General features: G+C 36.7%; 1 protein-coding gene across 4 annotated transcripts in view; it reads right to left on the bottom strand.

Moving 5' to 3' along the window:
* The window catches only part of ras (Inosine-5'-monophosphate dehydrogenase ras), a 101,101-nt gene that overhangs the window by 6,892 nt on the left and 72,312 nt on the right, over window positions 1-21,897 (bottom strand). The window contains exon 11 of one of the 4 annotated variants that reach the window (XM_083117298.1): window positions 2,669-2,748. The exons of the other annotated variants lie outside the window; for them this stretch is intronic. Within the exon in view, the coding sequence (XP_082973424.1) occupies window positions 2,670-2,748 (79 nt within the window). The 3' untranslated portion in view covers window position 2,669. The remainder of the gene's footprint in view (window positions 1-2,668; window positions 2,749-21,897) is intronic. 4 annotated transcript variants of the gene reach the window in all.

Here is a 21,897-nt window from a genome sequence, read left to right as displayed (position 1 = left end):
TTTCAGCTTCGTCACATCCCTAGGAAATCCTTTATTCAAAACAATAGTGGTGCACATGCCTGGGCATTGCCATGGAGTCTTGTTTGGGGGGGGGGGGGGTGTCTCAGTGGAATAGTAGACCTGCTTAGTAGTACACTGTTACGTAATATAATCAATAATTATAATCATTTAGTTGGAGAGACAGACTTTTATTCGATATACCAGATGCTCAAATTTCTGGCATAACATTTTGCTTTAATTTCAATTTTGGAGAACTATGTACAGAAGGATGTTTGGAATATATTCAAATGACTTTCAAGGTGTACTGACCTCATGGAATGCCATTCTGCCATCACTGGTTGTATCCTATCAGCCCACCAGCATTGTGGACTATCGCCCTACATTGAAGTTTCCATTGTAGCAAACTATGTTGGAGAATGGGCATGGGAATCCTATGTTTCAGACACCATTTCAAGAGTACAATGCTCAATGTGGTACCTTCCCATCACCCCTCCACGTGTTCACCTCTTACCATCTGGCTATCCTTACTGTGTGAATTAAATGCACAGAAATCCATAGGACTGCATCAGGGCTTTTCACCGGAATGTCCTGAAATAGGATAACATTGATCCTTGTCTCCTGCTCCATCTGCTGATAAAAGAGGCCTTTTCCATATGAATGCACACCCGTTGAGTGTCTTCTCCATACATAAGAGGGATGTCTGTATGGAAGATAGGGATCATAATGGATGATTGAAAGTAGGCAGCATTCACAATTACATTTCTGTCCACCTTACATATCAGCAACTTACCCGCACAACCATATCTTGTGACAACCACACAGCCCCTTGGACAAGTGCACTCACTGGCAGTATCAAACAAAGCTGTACCCCTCGCCATCGGTGTTATGGTACGTAATCGACCGAACGTGACCACTGCCAGTGAGGTAAATGTATGCTTTGTCCATTGCAACCACGGTCCTCCATTTGGATCCCGTCAGGTGACTTTCGTAGTTTTCTGCAGTTCATCCTGCATTCGGCAATGTGGCATGGTAGGAGGTGGTGCACACGGGCCTTACGGACAATTTTTATCCTGAGACTATTCTGGATGGTCATGTTCACAGTGGAAAGAGTCACATGCACCCTTCTGGCAATATCACATTGGGTTGGCGGATTTTCCTGACATGCCATTTGCCAAATCTCTCTGAGCACAACAAGTGATACTTTCACTGGTGTCCTCTTATGGGATCCTTTTGTGGGTGAATGTTTACTAATGGGCCCCTGTTGTATGCATCAGGACAGTATCTCCTTCACAGTGGTTTTCCCAATGGTCAAACCATTCTCCAGACATTGTTTTACTATTCAGTCATACGAGAAATGTGCATTTAAAAGGGCCATTGCTTTTGGCACCATTTGACAGCTATGTCCACAACACTCCAGCACATGCAAGCTGCGATGCAAGACTGATAACAGCTTTATACCACAGATGGTAGTTGCATCACAAAGTCATTGAGATATATCCTGAACAACCTTCTGTATATTATATACATACTTAGATTAAGTGGCAAAATATGAAAACATTAAGTCCTGAACTGGTTTATATATTTAGTCTCCTTTTCATGCTAACTCCTTACTTTTCTTCAGTTTCTATGTAGTAATAATAATCACGTAATTTATTTATGTTATGTAATTATCACAAATATAGTTTTGCTTCTGGAGTTCCCACTCATTTTGACACACTCCTGATTTTTCCGGGCCCTTTTTTAAAATAAAATTTCACACCATTATGTTCCATTCTGTGATGCTTTAACATGCTGTTAAATTTGAAATTCTAACTCACTTGTTATTCAATAAAATCAAGTTTACTCAACATTGTCTAAAATAAATGAAAAAGAAATAGCATGTAAAACAATTTTTTATATAGAATACTTCCCACCAGGAAGATAGTTACGAAAAAAGGTTAAACATATTTTCAGTCCCAAATTCTGGCAAGTATGTACGTATAAGGAAACTGCTGACTTTGGTATATATTGCTGACTTTCCAATGACTTCCACTCACAGATACCCTCCATGACCTTTCTAGGATTTCCAGATCAGTGGAAACCCTATTCTTCTAGATTCAAATTAATCAACACTAATTTATGGGTCAGGGGTCAAATTACTTTTGCAGGTCCCCTTTCTTGCAATGTCCATGTAAAACCATGAACTTCTCACCACGTACTTGAATGCACGTTGCAGAACTTATAAGGTTGAAGAACAAGCACACCCCTTTGGTTTCTTGCTAGTACAGAAGTGTTTATGTATCAAAGAAGTTACTTGCCATGTTTCGTCACTCACAAACACTTTTTTTCCTAGCTGCTTCTCTTTTGGATGTGATTGCAATAGACTGCTTTATCTTTTTACTCTCTGGAACACACTATTTAGATGCAACTTCCAGAAAAGGCAATGTATGACTCAAAGAATTTGAAGACTGTTCAATGAACACTATTTAATCTCAAACTTTTTAACTTTTCAGTTTCTGCTCACAATGGGACCACCAACTGAACGTTTAATTTATGATTCATGTAGTAGGAATGGATACAAGTTTCATTTTTACTTCTACTGGTAAAAGAAAGGTGCAACAGAGTTCTTTACAATTGCCCCTGTCACAACACTCATAGAAGAACACAAAATAAATTTAATTTTACGTACCTTACTGCATTGCATTGTGTACCTTAACCCCTTGACTGCCAGGTAGTTTGCCAGAGGTGTAGAGTTTTAAATCAGGCTGTCTGAAGAAATATTTATTTATATTCTAAAAAGTGTAATGTTGCCAATCTGGCACAAAATTTATTTTCCCTATTTGCCACTTACAATTTCTGAGTGAATTTTTAACTATGGAATCATTTATCATAAAATCAAAACTAAAAAACTCCATTCAATACAAAAGAATAATGAAAACTACAAATTATTGTGAAAGTTTTCAAGTGAATAAAATAATTATAACATTTCATGTTTGGGGAATAAAAGATGCAGTTGATAATAATTAAGACGTAAGCGAGTTACTAACTTTAAATTAATAGAACTTCTACAAGTACAAGTTTTGCAGAAAAAGTTAGTAACTCACTTGCGTCGAATTATAATATTTCTTTTAAAAAAATAATGTTATTTTATTCACAAAATGCGTTGGAATATTGACGAGAAAAAATTGCACTACTCACACCTGCATTCAATGCAGGCCAACTAAGTTCTGAGTGGTGATGGCAGCTAATCGGCATTGAAATACAAGTTTGTCTTAAGCACACGCATGCATTATATTGTGTTTAACAGAATTACCACTGCTTAGTCTCACCAAGTAAATCCAAACATCTCCATTCTAACAAGCTTCCCCCAGGGAGCAGAAGGAAATGTAGCCTCTCTCTCTCTCTTTGCAGAACTTTTATGAGGAATACGAGAATGTTTGGTACCATCACTGACACTTCTGGGTTGGAACGGTTCTATTGGAAGTAAATGGAGTTGTAACAGCCCAGAAGTGTTCATGACTGTACATGGCAAGGTGGGAAGTGAGCTGAGTATCACTGTGCACCTGACATACTGTAATAACAAATGTATAACGTATTTACTGTGCACATAAATGCAATATTGCAAATAGAGAATGTGTGTGTGTTTTGGACATGGTTACGTGCTTCCTGACATCTGGCCATGAATGAATCAGTCAGTAGTAAGGCACCAATCAAGGTTGATGAGCATTGAAAATAGATATCCATGGACATCCATGTGCATTTTGGTTTTATTAACCACAAAAAACCATTTTACACAATGCATGCTTTCACCTTACCGACATGTTACCAATCAACAAAACAGAATATATCCTGACAACATGCAAGTTCTTCTAAACATTCTAATATACATCTATCAAAGGTGTTGTCACTTTACAGCAGAGTGTTTTGTGATTGAACATGTGTTCCTTATGGAGAAAGTGAAACAAATTTGGAGAACAATTTCCCCGATACTGAAGAATTTAAAAGTTTCATAAAACCAGATCACTTAGAAATGCTATAAGCAGTGGAAGGTCACCTACCAATACAAACCAGAACAGTGAACAAACTACAAACTGAATGTCACAGACCACGATACGCATGTTGTTGAAGATGCTTTGAGGTGACAACAGACCTGATATTCTGGACTTTATGGTATTCTCTGTGCTTTATGAGGCACTGTTCTACTTATCAATATACAGGATGATTCAATAGTCGACATATAACAGTTGGGCTGAAAAGTTTGTAGGCTAACATAGTAAAAAATATTTTTTTTTGACAAAATTCGATTTTATTATTCAATATAGTTGCCTTCGAGGGTGATACAACGATTATAGCGGTCATACAATTTTTCGATGCCATTTTTATAGTACGATTTCTCTTTAGCCTCAAAATAGGCCTCAGTTTTGGAGATTACCTCTTCATCAGTGCTAAATTTCTTTCCAGCGAGCATTCTTTTAAGGTCTGCAAACAGGAAAAAGTCACTGGGGGCCCGATCTGGAGAATATGGTGGATGGGGAAGCAATTTTATTACGGTTGAATATCGCTAAACATTGCTCCGAATCATCAAAACGTTGTTGCTTTTGATCGATTGTGAGCACGCGCGGCACCCATTTTGCACACAGCTTTCGCATGTTCAAATATTCATGCACAATATGTCCAACACGTTCCTTTGATATTTTTAAAGTCTCAGCTATCTCGATCAACTTCACTTTACGATCATTTAAAATTATTTTGTGGACTTTTTTGATGTTTTCGTTGGTAACAGCCTCTTTGGGGCGTCCACTGCGTGCATCGTCTTCGATGCTCATTTCGCCTCGTTTAAATTTAGCTACCCCCACACCCCCTATATGCCTTCATGGCATGGTGCTATGCACAGGGGAACACTTTACCTTTACTTTACCTAAACCACTTCTCAACGGTTGATTTTCCTGGTGCAGAGTCCGAATAATGTTTATCAAGCCAAGCCTTGGCTTCAACAGTATTTTTTTTCGCCAAAAAGCAATGCTTTATTAACACACGAAATTCTTTTTTATCAATTTTTTCACAATAACAAAAGCTGCTTCACTCACAATGCCATATCTCACAAACTAATTATCCGACAGCTGTGAAATTTATACACGTATCTTTTGAAGGTTAGTACTAAGTAAAAATCACATGGATTTAATTCTAGTAACGCCATCTATGAGTCAGCCTACGAACTTTTCAGCCCAACTGTTATACATAGGACACTCACTGTTCTTTCATGTAAAGAGACACAATTGCATTGATGAAGAACGAATGCATAGAGATCTTTCTCCAGGCGGGGTCTGGCAGTTGCAGGAAGGTCGCGGAGGATTACAACAGGGAGCATCCAGACAAGACGATTACGCATGACACCATATACACAATCACTGGATTGGCCACCGTAGACTCATGGCCTCCATGCTTCTCGGACTGGATTTTTTATCTGTGGGGACACTTGTAGGTGATCATGTATCAGGAGAAGATTAGAGACATTGGCAACTTGCAATGCCACATTTTTTATGCATGTTTTTAAGATCTTTGTCAAGACATTGCATGCAATGCAAGCTGAGTGGGTCAAACATACTGACATGTGCATTCACAACAATGGGGGGTCATAGTGAACATATTGTGTAACCACAAAACTGCTTTGCATGCTATGTATGGCAACTTTTGAATCACCCTGTATATATATGAACAGCCAAAAATGGTTGAATGTGGCCTTAAAATAATCTGCATCAGATACATGAAATGCCATTACGTGATCAGAAGATTGGCATGTGGCATCCAATATCTTGGGAGATATAAACACAGCAAGGTCATCATCAACCTTCGCTGTTTCCTGCCTCTGGCTGGTTTGGCACAGAAGTCAAGCCTCTCCATCTTTTCCTGGTCTTCCACCACTCCTCTCTTTCCATGCTGTTCCAATATTGTCATCTTCTCCTAACACTCTCCACTACCTGCTATTTTCAAAGACATCTTGGTCTACACCTTGGCCTTATTCCCACTCCTTGTGCATTGTAAGCTCTTACAGGTAGTCTTTCTGCATCCATCCTCTTCATGTGTCCAAACCATCTCATCTGTGCCTGATCTATTTTGTCCTGAAGCTTCACCACCCCCAGTCTGTGGGATCTCCTCTTTCTTTATTCTATCCCTTCTAGTCTTCCCCAATATACTCCTTAAAAAAATCATCTCCACTACCTGCATCTTTCTTTTGTCTCTCTCAGTCATTGTCTAAGTCTGCTTCGTACATAATTATTGTCACATAGTATGCATTATATATCACCTTCTTGAATTTCATAGGTACATCCCGGTTCCATATTCACCTTCGAATTCTATGATATAGTCCACCTCTCATTTGTCCTCTTTTGTTTATCTTCTCATCTATTCTTCCACTTCTCTCAATTATGCTTCCTAGATATTTGAAGCTCTCCACTACCCTCAACTCTTGCGTGTCCATCTTTATTCATGCTTCATTTCTGGCCCTGTTTCTTCTTGATATTAGCACCTCACTCCTTTCTGCACCGAATTTCATTCCTGCTCTTCTGATTTTCTTATTCCAACTATCAAGCTGTCTCTGTACTACTACTTCATTGTTTCCCCATATTACTAGGTCATCAGCAAACAACAGAGCCTTCATCTCTTCTTCTCCTATCTTCTTCCCTACCTTTTTGTTAATTGCATCCATTGTAATTATGAAGAGCAGTGGGGAAAGAGCATTTCCCTGTTTTAGTCCATTTCTTTTACTGAAACACACTGTTCTTCCCACTGGGGTTTTCACACAGGTCTGGTTGGCCTTGTATGTGCTCTTCACTCTACACTCTCTCTTCCTCAACTCCTTTCTCTCTTAGAGCCTTCCAAAACCCAGCGACTTGAGACAATATTCAGTACAAATTTATTGGGCACTAAACCAAGGAGGAAATTGTTAATGACTTCTCGCAGGAGGATTCATCTATGTTCTACTAGGTATACAACTCATGTCTCCATGGTGTTGTTGACAGGTGTGTTCGGAAACACAATCATCTCAAAAGGTATATGGCTGCTAAGTTCATCTGAACTCACACCTCTAGATTATTATCTATGGAGTTTACTGAAGAAAAAAAAACTGTTCACAAGAACAACCCCTAATCTCTGCCAGAACTACAGGAAGCCATCACCACATTTATCAGCAACATTTCTTCACTGGAACTCTCATATGCCTTTGAGAACATGTTCAGACATGTGGATCCATATCATCATATGGATCCACAGCATTTATTGTAGCAGGTACAATTCCATGTTGCACAGTGACTTTTGACTCATCCTGTAGCAACAACTACTAAAAAAATATAAATCTTCAGAAATTTATAAGCATGCTAATTACTGGCAGTATATCACTATGTACTCATTGTTTTTTAAGATTTGAACATGGCAAATTCATAGTTTGCATCAATAGCATCACAAATAAGATTATAAAAATTCTCAAATGATAATGACATGTTAATGACAGCTATAATATATCACAATTTCATTTGTAGTTCTTGTGAACTAAGATCATAATACCAATAAAGGCCACACGTGAAAAAAAAAAAGCCATAGGTTCCAAAAATTCACATTTACCAAACTACAAAGTGAGATAGTGCATTTCTTATGAAAGAAATAGGATACTAACAAAAAAATTAAGTTGGATCAGAGTCAAGTAGAAAGAGGCTTTTGAGGAGAATGGTATGAATTAAATAAGTTATGAAGACAAGGTAGTCCATTATTTAAAGGTAGGAGCTATCAGATTCAAACTGTAATAGAATTCATGAAAACACCACTGAAACAGGTTTTTCCATTAAACTCATTTTGCAATATCTTCACTGCTGTTCATACCATGAATAATTACAGGTTTCTAAGATAAAAAAAGGTTTATGTAAATTCTCTAAATGTACATTCTAGTCATCTGCATGAAATAGGAAGAAGAAACTCAAATGAAAATACCAAGCACCACCAGCAGCAAGACCAGCGAGAAGGTGAAAGACTTTTTTTTTTTAGTAGTTGTTGCCCTTTAGGTTCATTGAAGATTAGTTAGTTTTAACTGTCTTCTTCACGAGTTACTGCAAAGTAAAGGAAAAGAGGAGGGCAATTGCCTCTTCTTTACTTTAAAAATAATACAATGCTGATGAGTCGCATGATCTCCTGTGCCTCCATTCATCCTCAAGGTCAATCTGTAGCAAGTAATCTCTCTACTGGTACTGTACTGCTGTTCTATTTTTTGCAATTTTTAACTGCAGGACATGCATAAGGAAAATATCTACTCCTGTGGAACTTAAGCTCCAATCTGACACCAAATGATTTTTTAAGTTATCTTCAATTTGTAAGTGAAAAATTTGCATAATATATTCATCAAATGAGATTTAAAACAATTGGCACTTCTTAATGCATGGGAGCGAGAAACTTTTGTTGACTGTTTCATAGCATTAGTGACGATCAAGACAGTTATCAGAGAGGTTAAAAAAGGGCTTGTTCAACTGCATTCTTGCTTGATGTGGCTTTATTTCCTTTGTCACTCAAAAGGAGTTTGAAATGTGCCACCACATATTAAGCAGGAAACCGCAAAATGTGGGAACATAAAATTGGCATTTCACTGCATTTTGGTTAGAGTAATTATATTAGAGGCACATATTTTTGGAAAATAAAGAAGCAAATTTTCGGTAGAAAAACAGTCAATTTTGAGCTCAAAAGCAGTATATAAAAATTACATTTTGGTGAATTGTGAATATACTGTAATCCTAAATTTGATTTAAAAGCTGCATTTATTGCACAAAATAAACATAACCCTTCTAATAGCACATTTATGTAGTTACTAGAGTCGTTTTCACGTTCAGAAGACACAACGGCGCTTATGGAGAAACCGCACAGTGTTGCCAATACAGCGCTAGCCCATGTCGCCGGGAGATGACCTTCCTTCACAATGAAGGTGTTACATATTTTGTATATATAATGATAATTATATGTAATTATTAATATTAATATTATACTGTGAACGTTACAGTTATCCTTTTTACTATGATCCATTGCGATCATTACACACGCGAGTGTAATGCACGAATATGACACTTCAGAAATCACTTAAAAAAGTAAAAATCACTGAGCGATCACACAACTGAAAACACTTTTTTGAGAGAGGGAAAAAGTCTAAACATACCAAAGCAGATCTCTCACTCAAGTAAGGGGAACCTGGCACATGTGTTAGATTAAGTTGCAACCCAAAGAAACAAATTAGTTATGGCCCACGTGAACTGATAAAACGTGAATGACTCAAGCAAGGCATGTCATATTTCTGTCTTGAAGCCCCATATTTTGTCACGTGTTGGAAAGCCTTTCAAAGGTTAATATGGTGTCTATGAATTTATGTGTACGTTGGAAACTGAAAGGTGATCTTCATTTCAGTATTAATGTCGACAGTAATGTAAACAAAAACAACGTGTATTTGCGACAGCACTAATGTTGCTCACAACAGCAGCATTGGAAATAATTGTCAATTATTAAATTTAAGTAATTTCAATTCTATTATAACAAACTGCATGAAGTTCATATTTTTACTGAATGGAAATAAAATGACAACTCGAAAACTTGGTGGTGATTAGCCGGGATGCTGCGGTGAGCCAGCTCAAGATGGCCAGACAACGTCTCCTTACTTCGCGCGCGGTTCGGGTTAAAAAGAAACTCCAAATGCATGGAAGTAATATTTCTGGGAACCTTTGAGTGGTTGTAAAAAATAATTTCATTATTTTCTCCACAACTTAGTCGCTGGATGTTTTTACTTGGAATTACAGAACAAGAAATGGCCAGCGACGACATTTTCTACTGCACGAATATAAAAAATCTCCACATACTTTATTTAATATTTTTTAATGCAAATATGCTTTAAAGTATTGATAAATTCTGAGTACCACCATCACCTATGACAATTAAAAAACAGTGTCAATTTTTTTAATAATGAATGCTTCAATTTTACGGCATGTTTCAACGTTAGGAATGAAAACAATGTAAAAATTGTGTTTTCACAGAAAATTTGCGTTTTTAATTTATTTAAAATTATGTAAGCAAGTTACCAGTTTTTTGTGTTCACCATCGTATTCTCTACAAAATTTCCTGAAAAACTGCAGGAACCGATTTTACTTAAGCTAAATTTGTAAATCAAGAAATTTCACAACAGCGCGCTCGTATTTCCCATAAGAAAAGCATTGCCCATAAGAGCCCATTGTGTCTTCTGAACGTGAAAACGACTCTAGTTAAGGTAATTCCTGTATAAAAGGGTCCATTTTTGCTTCTCAAACTTTTAAAGCAGATGTAATAAATTTTCTGTAAATTGCATAACTCACAGGATAATTCAAACTTCAGAAAGTGTCGCATCAGTAAATAAACTCTACATTGTGTGTTTTAAGAGTATATTTCGCATTTTGCAATTACTTTCGTGACAAAACAGGGTAGGAAAATGCACCTCTCACTTTTCAGAAACATCAAAAATTAATTACAATGTGTTATTTCACATTTCGTGTTTTTGTCAAAAATGAAATATGCATGCCTCTAGTAATTATACAGTCAATCCATTAGTGACATTTCCTAAGCTGATGCTGTTTGGTTGTGTACATATATTCACAGTGCAATTCAGTTCGTTGAGGGCTCATTGCATCAAAATAAGGTACATATATATAAAAAAAAACAACATTAAGTTGGTTGTGTCAATTGCCTCTATATGCTGTTAAAGTTTTTGTGGTGACACACTATATATGTTGTTTACACTAGATTATTTGAGATAAGGATGGCACTTGACCTTTAAGACAGACTTGCATGACTGGATTTGCATTTTTGTTATTTAACATCACATTTCTGCCACATTTGGCTAATTGCGACAACAAGGATGACTGATGGTGAGATGAAATTGATGAAGGGACACTCACAAGGAACACAGATTTCCAGGCTGGGAGTCGAACCTGGGACCTTTGGTGGTAAGAGGCAAGACAAAACTGCCAAGTCTCATCATGTCTCAGTACCAACCCTATACGTGGGTATGCCACTGGTAACCAGTGTGTTTCATAAAGCAGGAACATTACACTCAATTTGATTGTTGCACATGCATTTACTTCCCACGTAAGACACAATTCCTAATATAGGCTCTGCACATGTGAAGGCCTCCACTTGCTCTTACAAACAACTTTGTTCTTGACTAACCTGCATGTGACAAATGCAACAGTACCATTCAATCTCGGTTATTTTTACTTCCTCAATAAGAGGGAATGGCTAAGAAATGTACAGCAAAAGACTATTGGGTTTTGTTTGGTTGGTTGATTTGGTGTTTTAGTCCACTTTATGCATAGTAAGGCTAATTGGGACTGGACCTACAGTTTAAAGTGGGATCCAAACCACTATGTGCCTCCAGAGGGTATCGAACCCGGGACCCCTTGATTATATTGGGTTTAGGGACTCCTATTTCTGGTTAGATCCAAAGAACATAATTCTCTGTTTTCATAGCCAAAGTTGCAATCCAAACATCGGATTGAAAGATTTAGATATGTCGGCAAGGAAGTGTACATATGTGCAATGTCATTGTAGAGCATTTGATCCCCATTTTCTCTAAAATTTCCAACAATTTTCATCCATAAAATTAATAGACCCAAACTTCATAAACTACTATCAATGTCAAAAATGCTTGAGCCCTCTGTTTACATGCTTGTAAAATTGTACTCCATTGATAATAGTCAAATATACCGTATTTACTCAAGTACCCCTCACCCTCAAATAAGCCACCACGCACCTGGATTTCAGAGAAGGGAAATGCAAAAAAAAAATTGTGACACTATTCAATCTTACACTTCCGAGTCATTCCATGCGAAATCAACACAGCCTTTGACCTGACAATCTCCGATTTTCATGAAATTTGGGGAATTGAAACTATGCATGGAACTTAGTAAGTATAAAAATTTTTAGTTTCGTGCGTCTTGTAATTGTTAAATTATTCAAAGTCAAAGTTAGCATAAATTGCCCTTTTTGAGCCCGCTTAGCTATACTAAATGTGCTGTAACTCCGCCCCTATTTTGCCTAGGAAGCTCAAATAAAGCTTATTGTACAGGGAATTGGACAAGCTTTCCAGTGATATATGACAAGCCTACCTTTGGATAAAAATATAATTTTGTCACGTGACCTTGACTTTTGACCTTGAATATCTCAAAACATGTCATCACCAAAAATCGTGAAAAAAATATATTTGGTCCCTCATACCATACTCTAAAACATACCAAAAAATCATTCTGGGACTGCAATGGGATCAGAAGATACAAAATAATATGTGTAACTATGTGACTGATAAAAGCCCCATTACATGAACTATAAAGAGTCAAATGCCCCTTAACACCCCCTACAAAATGTGAAGGAGTTATTCTGGGTATAATTGGTCATAAAAGAAATAGGTTAAGCACAGGGAGATCCCTAGCCGTGTGTGTCAAGCGCAGATCCGGCATATTGTTGACCGCCATATTGAATTGAACGCAAAAATTTCAAAGGAAAGGGGGTTATGTGATATATCAAATCAGGCTAGAATTTCACGAAAAATGAAGTGACGAAGGATTTTCCAACATATCTTACGCCAGCAAAAAGTTATACACATATCTTTCACTTACGATATATGCACATTATAATGTTGTTAATGTTCATGTGAGCACACTCGTTGACGTCTCTCACACTCGCATAGAACATTTGGTAATGTAGTATGTGCAACAACATCTACGCCTTCTCTCAGATGGTCAATATCAGGGACTTTTAGTGCATGCACCATTCTCTTCAAATGTTTCTGAAGGTAAAAGTCCTTCTAAGATGTTAGATCTGGGGAATGTTCAGGCCTTTTAATAGATCCCCGTGTGCCCATCAATCTACCTAGAAAATTACCATGAAGAAATTGCGAAAATGTCTACATAGTGTGGTGACACTCTGTCCTGTTTCAAAACTCTCGAAAAGTGCCATATCCCATAAGCAAGGGTGAAAAAAACTGTTCACTTAACGCATCCAAGAAGTCCTCACCATTTAAGGTTCCGTTGTTGAATATAGACCAACCATTTCCGTTCGCCATACATTATACCACATAATTAGCTTACCAGCAACAACCATTCGACTGAGCAAATCACAGGTATTGCATATTATTTTTATTAACTTCACCGTGAACATAAAAATTTGCCTCGTCACTGAAGAATTTTTCATTCCAAAGGAAGTGTCACGTAATTGTTTGAGATACTTTTCCCAATATTCTTCACTATTCAACTATTTGGTGAATGTAGCTGATTAAAATCATATGCAATGGTGCGTATACTTCTTTCTCTCCCAAGATGTCAGCGTGATCTCGATGAGTTCCTAACACGTTAGGAGCATTCCAATGCTTTGTTTTTAACACCTCGAAAAGGAGAAAATGGTTACAAGCATGCAGTAATAAATTTTTGCTGGTTAAATATATGTTGGATAAACCTTCGTCACTTCATTTTTCGTGAAATTCTAGCCTGATTTGATATATCACATAACCCCCTTTCCTTTGACATTTTTGCGTTCAATTCAATATGGCGGTCAACAATATGCCGGATCTGCGCTTGACACACACGGCTAGGGATCTCCCTGTGCTTAACCTATTTCTTTTATGACCAATTATACCCAGGATAACTCCTTCACATTTTGTAGGGGGTGTTAAGGGGCATTTGACTCTTCATAGTTCATGTAATGGGGCTTTTATCAGTCACATAGTTACACATATTATTTTGTATCTTCTGATCCCATTGCAGTCCCAGAATGATTTTTTGGTATGTTTTAGAGTATGGTATGAGGGACCAAATATATTTTTTTCACGATTTTTGGTGATGACATGTTTTGAGATATTCAAGGTTAAAAGTCAAGGTCACGTGACAAAATTATATTTTTATCCAAAGGTAGGCTTGTCATATATCACTGGAAAGCTTGTTCAATTCCCTGTACAATAAGCTTTATTTGAGCTTCCTAGGCAAAATAGGGGCAGAGTTACAGCAGATTTAGTATAGCTAAGCGGGCTCAAAAAGGGCAATTTCTGCAAACTTTGACCTTGAATAATTTAACAATTACAAGACGCACGAGACTAAAAATTTTCATAGTTACTGAGTTCCATGCATAGTTTCAACTCCCCAAATTTCATGAAAATCTGAGATGGTCAGGTTAAAAATTGCACATATCTGTGTTGATTTGGCATGGAATGACTCTTCCCTTAAAACTTCTTAACTTTCTTGAAAGAGCCTTCAATTGCCACATTTCTGCAGAAACTGCAAATCCAAATTGTCATTTTTCACAAACATAGTCATGCAGCTTCCCTTCTATTTCCGGAAATTTAGCCTTTTGTCCTCTAAAAGCTCTTCGATTGCCACACATGTTTAGCAGTATTTCCTTTTTTTTTCTCCAATCTCTCACACAACTCTCACTTATATCATATTTACGAGGAGCAGAATTTCCAATTTCCTCTGCTTCTTGAATGACGCGTAACTTTTCATGTGCTGTAAAATATCGCAATCTTCTTCCTTTATTGGTCATCTTGCTTTTAGCATCCATCTGTGAATCAATATAAGAAGGACGCTACTCAAATGAGTCACTGCAACACAAAACAAGCCTTACAACTTCCCACACCCATGTAGCTGGACTGGCCAGACGTAAACATCCAACTGGTTGATGTCTTTATCTCTTTCTTGGTGCCAGTGTGACTGCAGAATGATTCCCTTGACAAAAGGCGAAGCAGAATATTCCTTTCCCTTCAGTCTGCAAGCTTTCCATGAATTAAGTTGACCCAATTTTTTAAAGGAGGAAAAGGAGGGGGGGAGGTGAAGAAACAATGTGCATAATGCAGTGCAGGGAGAGAGAACTGTGATTTAATTAAACCAGGACATATTTAGAATGATTTTTTTCCACTTGATACATGAATAGGGGCATGCATATTTCGTTTATGACGAAAACACGAAATATTTTATTGGGTGCCTAGAAGTTATTTTCTTTATTTTTCTAAACACGTGTGTATGTTTTTCAGCCGTATTTATTCGCGAAATAACGCGAAATGAATGGGAAAACGCGAAATCAAACGTTTTACACGAAATTAACACGAAATTAATAGTTTATTAACGAAATATTGTTTTTTAATAAAAAATCGCATGTTTTTCGTGTTAAAACTATTATTTTTGCTTCCGCCATTTTGTCTTTTCTTTGTTCTCTAAGAAGAGTTTAAGACGCCAACTCTCATTGGTCCAAATCTTGAGTGCACTGGATAATGTGTTCCATTATGATTGGCCCTCATTCACGATGCCACCCCAAGAAACCTCGAACCATTCTCCTCACCCCCTCTCGTTCATTCATAATCTTGCGAGTAGCGTGAATGTGTTGTTATTGTTCTGCGAGATTTGGTAGCGTAAGAAATTAAAATGCCGAAAGCCGTGACTGTGTTTGATTGGGAGCGTGAATTTGCTCATGAAGGCTTTTATATTTTTGATAAAGTAAAACGGATAATGGTGTGCAAATTTTGTAATGTTCGAATTCACTGGAAACTTAAAGATTCGTGCATAAAACATATTCGTGAAAGTGCCTCACATGTGAAAAACAAGAAGACTGCGAACAAGAGCGTTTCACCAACAAAGCGACAAGTATCTCTTGGAGAATTGGCACATAATGCGAAACAAATTAAGAAGGACAAAGAAGACTTTATTATGTCGACAGTGAATGCCTTCGTTCACGCAAATATTCCATTGGAAAAGCTCGATGACTCTGGATTACGCACATGGATGAATCGATACATCACTGGTGAGTACAAGCTTTCGTGTCCATTTATTTACTTAATCGTAATCATTCCTGATTCTTATTGGATATTGTGTCTCGTGAAGTAAAATATATTTAGGACAATTCATATTTCGTATTTGATGGAATCACAAAATATGAAGAAAAATAAAATGTAATTAGGTGGAAGATCGATGTATTTAGCCGTAAAAAGATCTTACGATATACGTTTTGTATATTACGATGTAGTAGAAAGTGTTACGATCAGCAGCAAAAAGACAAGAAGTCATGTGCGCACAAAGTTTAAACTTTGTTACCAATGTAAGGATGTGCTATTTTTAATTTTTTAAAAAAAGGCTTGTTTTGTTCGCCTAAAATACGTATCATAGCATGACGTCATTCCCGCGGCTTCCTACGATCTGTTTTTCTGATGTTGCAGCGTCACAAAAAGCATGGTTTTTCTGATTTTTCCACAATTTTGTCACCTGGGAGAACATTTTGTTCATTTAACATGTTCTTCAAATATATCGCGATTTGTAATAATATAATGTATTTCTCTTTTTATTATGCGTTGTCAATCATTTTCATTTGAAGGAAAACTACGCATCATGAATAACGTCTTTCATGCAGCTTGATGCGATAGAATTTTCTGATTCTGTGTCACAAAGCAGCATGGTTTTACGGATTTCCCATTAATTTTTTTATATAAAAGCTTTTTTTAACATGTGACTTCATGTATTTAGCATAATCTCCAAATGTATTTTAGCTTCGTAATAACGTAACTCGGATTTCTTTATTGTTTGTCAGTCCTGTTTATTTGAAGGTACTTGTTGTCACGGTAAGAATAAATTGTAAATATACAAAAATTTTCCTTGTTTGAGTTTTGTTTTAAGCCCACTTTGTGCACAGATGGGCTAATCGGAACTGGTTTTTAGAGGTATCCAAACCACTATGTGACTCCAGTAAATATATGAGAGTGGAAAATTATTTTGTTCTTTACTTAGTTTCTTTTGTGCATTTTTCATTCGTGTCCGGGGGGGGGGGGGGGTTGGTGGGGGTTATAACCCCCCCCTTGGCCCAGTATTCCTAAAGAAAAGAACATCAAATGCAGGAAAAGAGGCAAAATGAGGGCTGACTACTGACTTCATTTGATATATTCTGAGATTAGAAAAATAAACCACACACGTGCGATTGCATTATCATTCCTTTTTTTTTTCAATGTATTCTAAGATTAGAGGGGATGAGGAACGGAGGGAAGTGGTGTGAAGAAATTCCAGCCATGGTTTATTGTGAAAATTGGATCCACAGTTATAATTATTAAGAAATTATATCTATTGCATACTAATAATGTAAACAAATTTTATTCCAAATTTATTACTATCATAATTGCTGCAATGCATTTATCATCTAAAGATAGTAACTTTTTCTGTAAAGTGACAAATATTTTTTTAAAAAAATTCCTCGTTGATGCCTTAACAAGTAACAGCAAGTTAATTGTAGAGAGCAATTTAATGGATGTCAGTTGAAAATGTTTAAATTTTCTTCAATCAGGTCAGGATCCCCCCCCCCCCCCATTTCTTAAGCTGCATGGGTTCTTGCAAATCTGGCAAATATATGGAATTTAGAATTGCAGAATAATTGGTAACAGTTTCAGAGATCGGAGACACATTAAAATCTGATTTTTTGTGTTTCGCATGGTTCGTACTTACGAATTGTGTATTGCGGAACATAGTTCAAGGTGCCATTATGCTTTTTACACGAAAACAATGTCAATTTTTTACATTCTGAGTGCTTTTTTTATTACTTTCTTCGCTTCCGGAACACACAATATGGTGGGCACATCTTGACTCATGTTGTGGCTATGGAGTGTTTCAACCTTCTGCATCAAAAATTACCTACTGTCGTGTTCGTCACCAGTGGAAATTATACATTATGCACGGGTAGCTGACGTATAGCCCCATGAACCATTTCCGATAAGGTTACGTTTGGTTATATTAGGCAAGCATAGTAAAAAGAAGGGGGGGTTGAAACACTGACAGGGGCTTACGTCAAGAAATGTACGCAGCATCCGGTTGTCGTAAGGCAAGCAAATGAAAGGGCAATTTTGCGTTGGTGAGATATTTCTTTTGAAAAATACATCATTTTCCGGTCAAATATATTCCGCGATTAAAGAAAATACCTCGACGAACGTTGTAAACCTTGGAGAAACTCATTTCTGTAAGTAGTTCCTTGTGTAAAATTGAAGAAATATGTCTCCGATGTATGAAACTGTTACCAAATAATTTTACCCTGTATTGTTGAAAATGCAAATTGCAGCCATTTTTTGCAGTAAATCTGTTGTATGCTAGTAATCACTTGTACATCGAAAAATTCCTCCCTAATTTTTCAACATTTTTAGAACAAAAATGCAAAATCATCAAATACTTCACTACATAATTATTATTACATCTTTGCAAGACTTGGCTCAAGATCAGGAGTTCTGCACTATTCTTTAAATTTTATACATTTAGTGCACTGAAATACTTAGTTACTCTATTTTGTTAGTAGGAGCACTACACGAGAAGTGGTCTAGATATTCTATAATTCTATATATTTGTATTTTAATCCAATATCATGTCTAGAACCTTAAATTTTTTGTGTGTAAAAAGTTACCCACATTATGCTGGAATGCTCCTGATGACTATGGCAGGTCCTATTCAAAGCTAGGCTTGAAACCGCATGCTAAAAGGTTATTTTTCCTTTTTATGACTGAGTTTCTTCAACTACATATTCAATATCATATCATATTCAACATTTCATTGTCCTAACAGAGGGTACTTGATTTTCTAGGTGCTGGTGACTTACCACAAGCAAGAGTTTTGAGGCAGACGTATGTTCCAAAACTCCATGCTGAATATGAACAACGTATCAAGAAAAACATGAAGGATGTTCCTGTTGCTATTCTCTGTGACGAAACAACAGACAGGAATGGAAGATGTGTTTTCGTAGTTCTTTTTAAGGTGTTCTTGGCAACATCGACAAAACTGTATGTTGCGGGTATAAAAGTGTTGAACAATGCTAATGCAACTGAATGTTCAAGGGCTATTTTGGACATATTGCAGAAATATGAAATTGCGTACGATAACATTGTGTGTGTTGTTAGTGATTCTGCTCGGTACATGACAAAATGTGTAGATATTTTAAAAGTGATAATTTCAGAGGATTTGTTGCATGTGCAATGTTGGGCCCACAAGTTAAATATTGTTGGGAACTTCTGGCCTGCCAACTTGACAGAACTTAATGAGTTCATTGCCAAGACGAAATCATCGTTCCTGAACACCAGAAAAAGGAAACATGCATACCTAGAGTTTCTGAGGAAGAAATATCCAGATGGTGAGAAGGAAGCAAAATTATTTCCATCTGCTGTGTTAACCAGGTGGAATTCGTGGTACGGTTCTGTATGCTATGCATGTGAATATCTAACAGATATTGTGGAATTTTTTAGTTCCTATTGTGAAAACAGTCCTAGTGCAGAATACTTTAAACACCTTTCCAAGGACACTGATGTTGCCACAATAATACAGTGCCAGGCATTTTTTGTGGTAGACCATTCTGCTGTGAATTTTAAACTTATAACTACACTTGAAGGTTCGGAATATCCATATGTTCATAAACTACACCACCAACTACAGGATCTAGTGTCACAATTTGGTCAATTAGCAGAAGGTATTTTCTCCGACAGGCTTGTGGAGTGTTTAGGTAGACTAAACACAACACAAAGTGCATCGGTAAAACACAAGTTATGCCTTACATCAGAAAAATGTAGAGGCAAACTTTTGCAGTTGATTTTAAATGACCCAGCCAAGACCTATATATCAACTCTTGGCAAGTTGTTTGATAAAAGGTCAATTTCGATAACTAAGGTAGATGATAACTTAGCAATGCTGTCCAAAAAAAGTTCCATTCTTCAGTAATGTAAAGAAAGAGAATTTTCTTAGTGGCTATGCAGCTTTGCAAAATAGTGTTAAAGATGTACAGGCAGGGCACAATGTGGAAACAATAGACATCCTGAAGGCACTTACGGATGATCATCCAGAATTTGCTTTTGCCTCCATAAGGGCCATTTGGGTACCTGTCTCGAATGTCGATTGCGAACGTGCATTTTCTGCATATGGGTGTGTACATTCAGATAGGTGGACAACTTTGAAGCCAGAAAACCTGGAGCTTTTCACATCACTTTATTTCACCCAAGATCTCCATTAGGATCAACAATTTTATTGTGAGCAATATATGCATGTTTTTTCCCTGTCAAAGATGCTTTTTCTGTAATTATTAATGTGGACAAAATTTTATTCTGGGAAATGATTATTTTTCTTTTGTTAAATAATTTGAATGATTTTATATGTTGCCACAAATTATTTTGTGAATAATGATTTATTTTTTTTTACATCAAGGAGGCTCTTGTATACCTGTTAGCCATACATTTACTTTGTAATAAATGTAGTGTTTCTTAAATATAAAGAAATTTTCTTTATGTAACTGTTAATGTGGACAAATTTTATGGTGAATAATAAATATTATATTTTTTTAGACAAAAACTTTGCATGGACAATTTCATTTTGAATAATATATTCTGTATTTTTTTTTTTTTAATCTGGGAAGTTTTAATAACTAACGCTTAGCATGGGCAATTCTGATATGTAACTCTGAGCATGACCAATTTCATTTTGAATATTAAATGAAGTTATTTTGGTAAGTGTCGTATGGGCACAACGTATTTCTTTATTTTTACAGGTGAAACTACTTACGGAAATGAGTTTCTGTAGCATGTTGAAGGTCCGTGGAGGTGTTTTCTTTTGTCGTGGAATCTGCGTTACAGGGAATTCATGTGGTTTTCAAGAAAAATATGTCTCAGACGCACAATAGATGTTCCTCTTATTTGCTTCTTCTATGTGTACCAGTTGGTGCGTACATTTCATGATGTAACTCCCTGTCAGTGTTTCCAACCATGCCATTGTTTTCGTTGTTTTGGAACAAGTTTTTTAAATTATGTTCACCTGAACCTAACCTAACCGGAAATGGTTCGTGGGGCTATCCATGAATGGTTTCTGGGGTAGCCCCACATACCATTCGCGGATAGCTCCAAGAACTATTTCCAGTGAGGTTGGGTTAGGTTAGGCAAGCATAGTTAAAATTGAAAAAAAAAAAATCTGTTCATAGTAGGTAATTTTCAGTGAAGAAGGTTGGAAACACTGCATACCCACTGATGATGCACAATGCAACTCAGGCAGAGCACGCCATATTGTGTGTTACGGAAGCGAAGAAAGCAAGAACAATAATTACTGTTAACGTGAAAAATGCAAAAGGCGACCTTCAAGAATCTTTCACAATGCAGGATATGTAAGTATGAATGTTAACAATGCCAAAATAAACTAATGAGAGGTGTTGTGCCAATACAATACTGTTACCATTATGTTTTGTTTTTTTTTACCGTTAGGAATTCTGATCTATTCACCGCTATAACACCGATATGAGATTTTATTTACCGCTTTTGAACCCGAAATTGACTCTGTTTTTGTACCGATATTTTGCTTTTTTATTTACCACAAATATGTGCCTCTATACATGAATTATGGCAAACGTGTTTTGTTTTCTTTCCAAGAACACAGGCTGTCAGATAACATCTTGACCTTCTCTCCTAAGTTTGTATAACGGGTTGCATACCTCTGCAAGATAAATTGTTTATACCTGGTAATAAGCTCTATACTTGAGTAAGCCGCGCACCCCAATTTTCTGCCATGTTTGTAAGGAAATAAAGTGTGCGGGGTATTAGAGTAAATACGGTACCTCACTGGAAAGCCAGAAGTGTCTGTTTTTCGACAAAAGCAAGACAAAGTGATTTTAACTCTGAGTGCTCTCTATTAAGACAAAAATATTTGAAGAAGTGTATTTGTTTTATGTGTTTTCTATGAGAGTCGAATTCAATTGTGTGAAGCTTCTTGTAAACCAGTCATAAAAATATGAAAGTTCTTGTGATTGAAATATCTCAGCCATAATGTAGCTATCATCTGTGGAAAAGATACAATTAATGCTTAATTACAATGTTGCAATCTTGGTAATGGTCAGCCCAATGGCAAT

This window comes from Lepisma saccharinum, chromosome 2, assembly GCF_977018435.1.
Source record: "Lepisma saccharinum chromosome 2, izLepSacc3.1, whole genome shotgun sequence".
Taxonomy (NCBI): Eukaryota; Metazoa; Arthropoda; class Insecta; order Zygentoma; family Lepismatidae; genus Lepisma; species Lepisma saccharinum.
The sequence above is the reverse complement of the archived record's forward strand: the minus strand, read 5'-3'. Positions and strand labels throughout refer to the sequence as shown.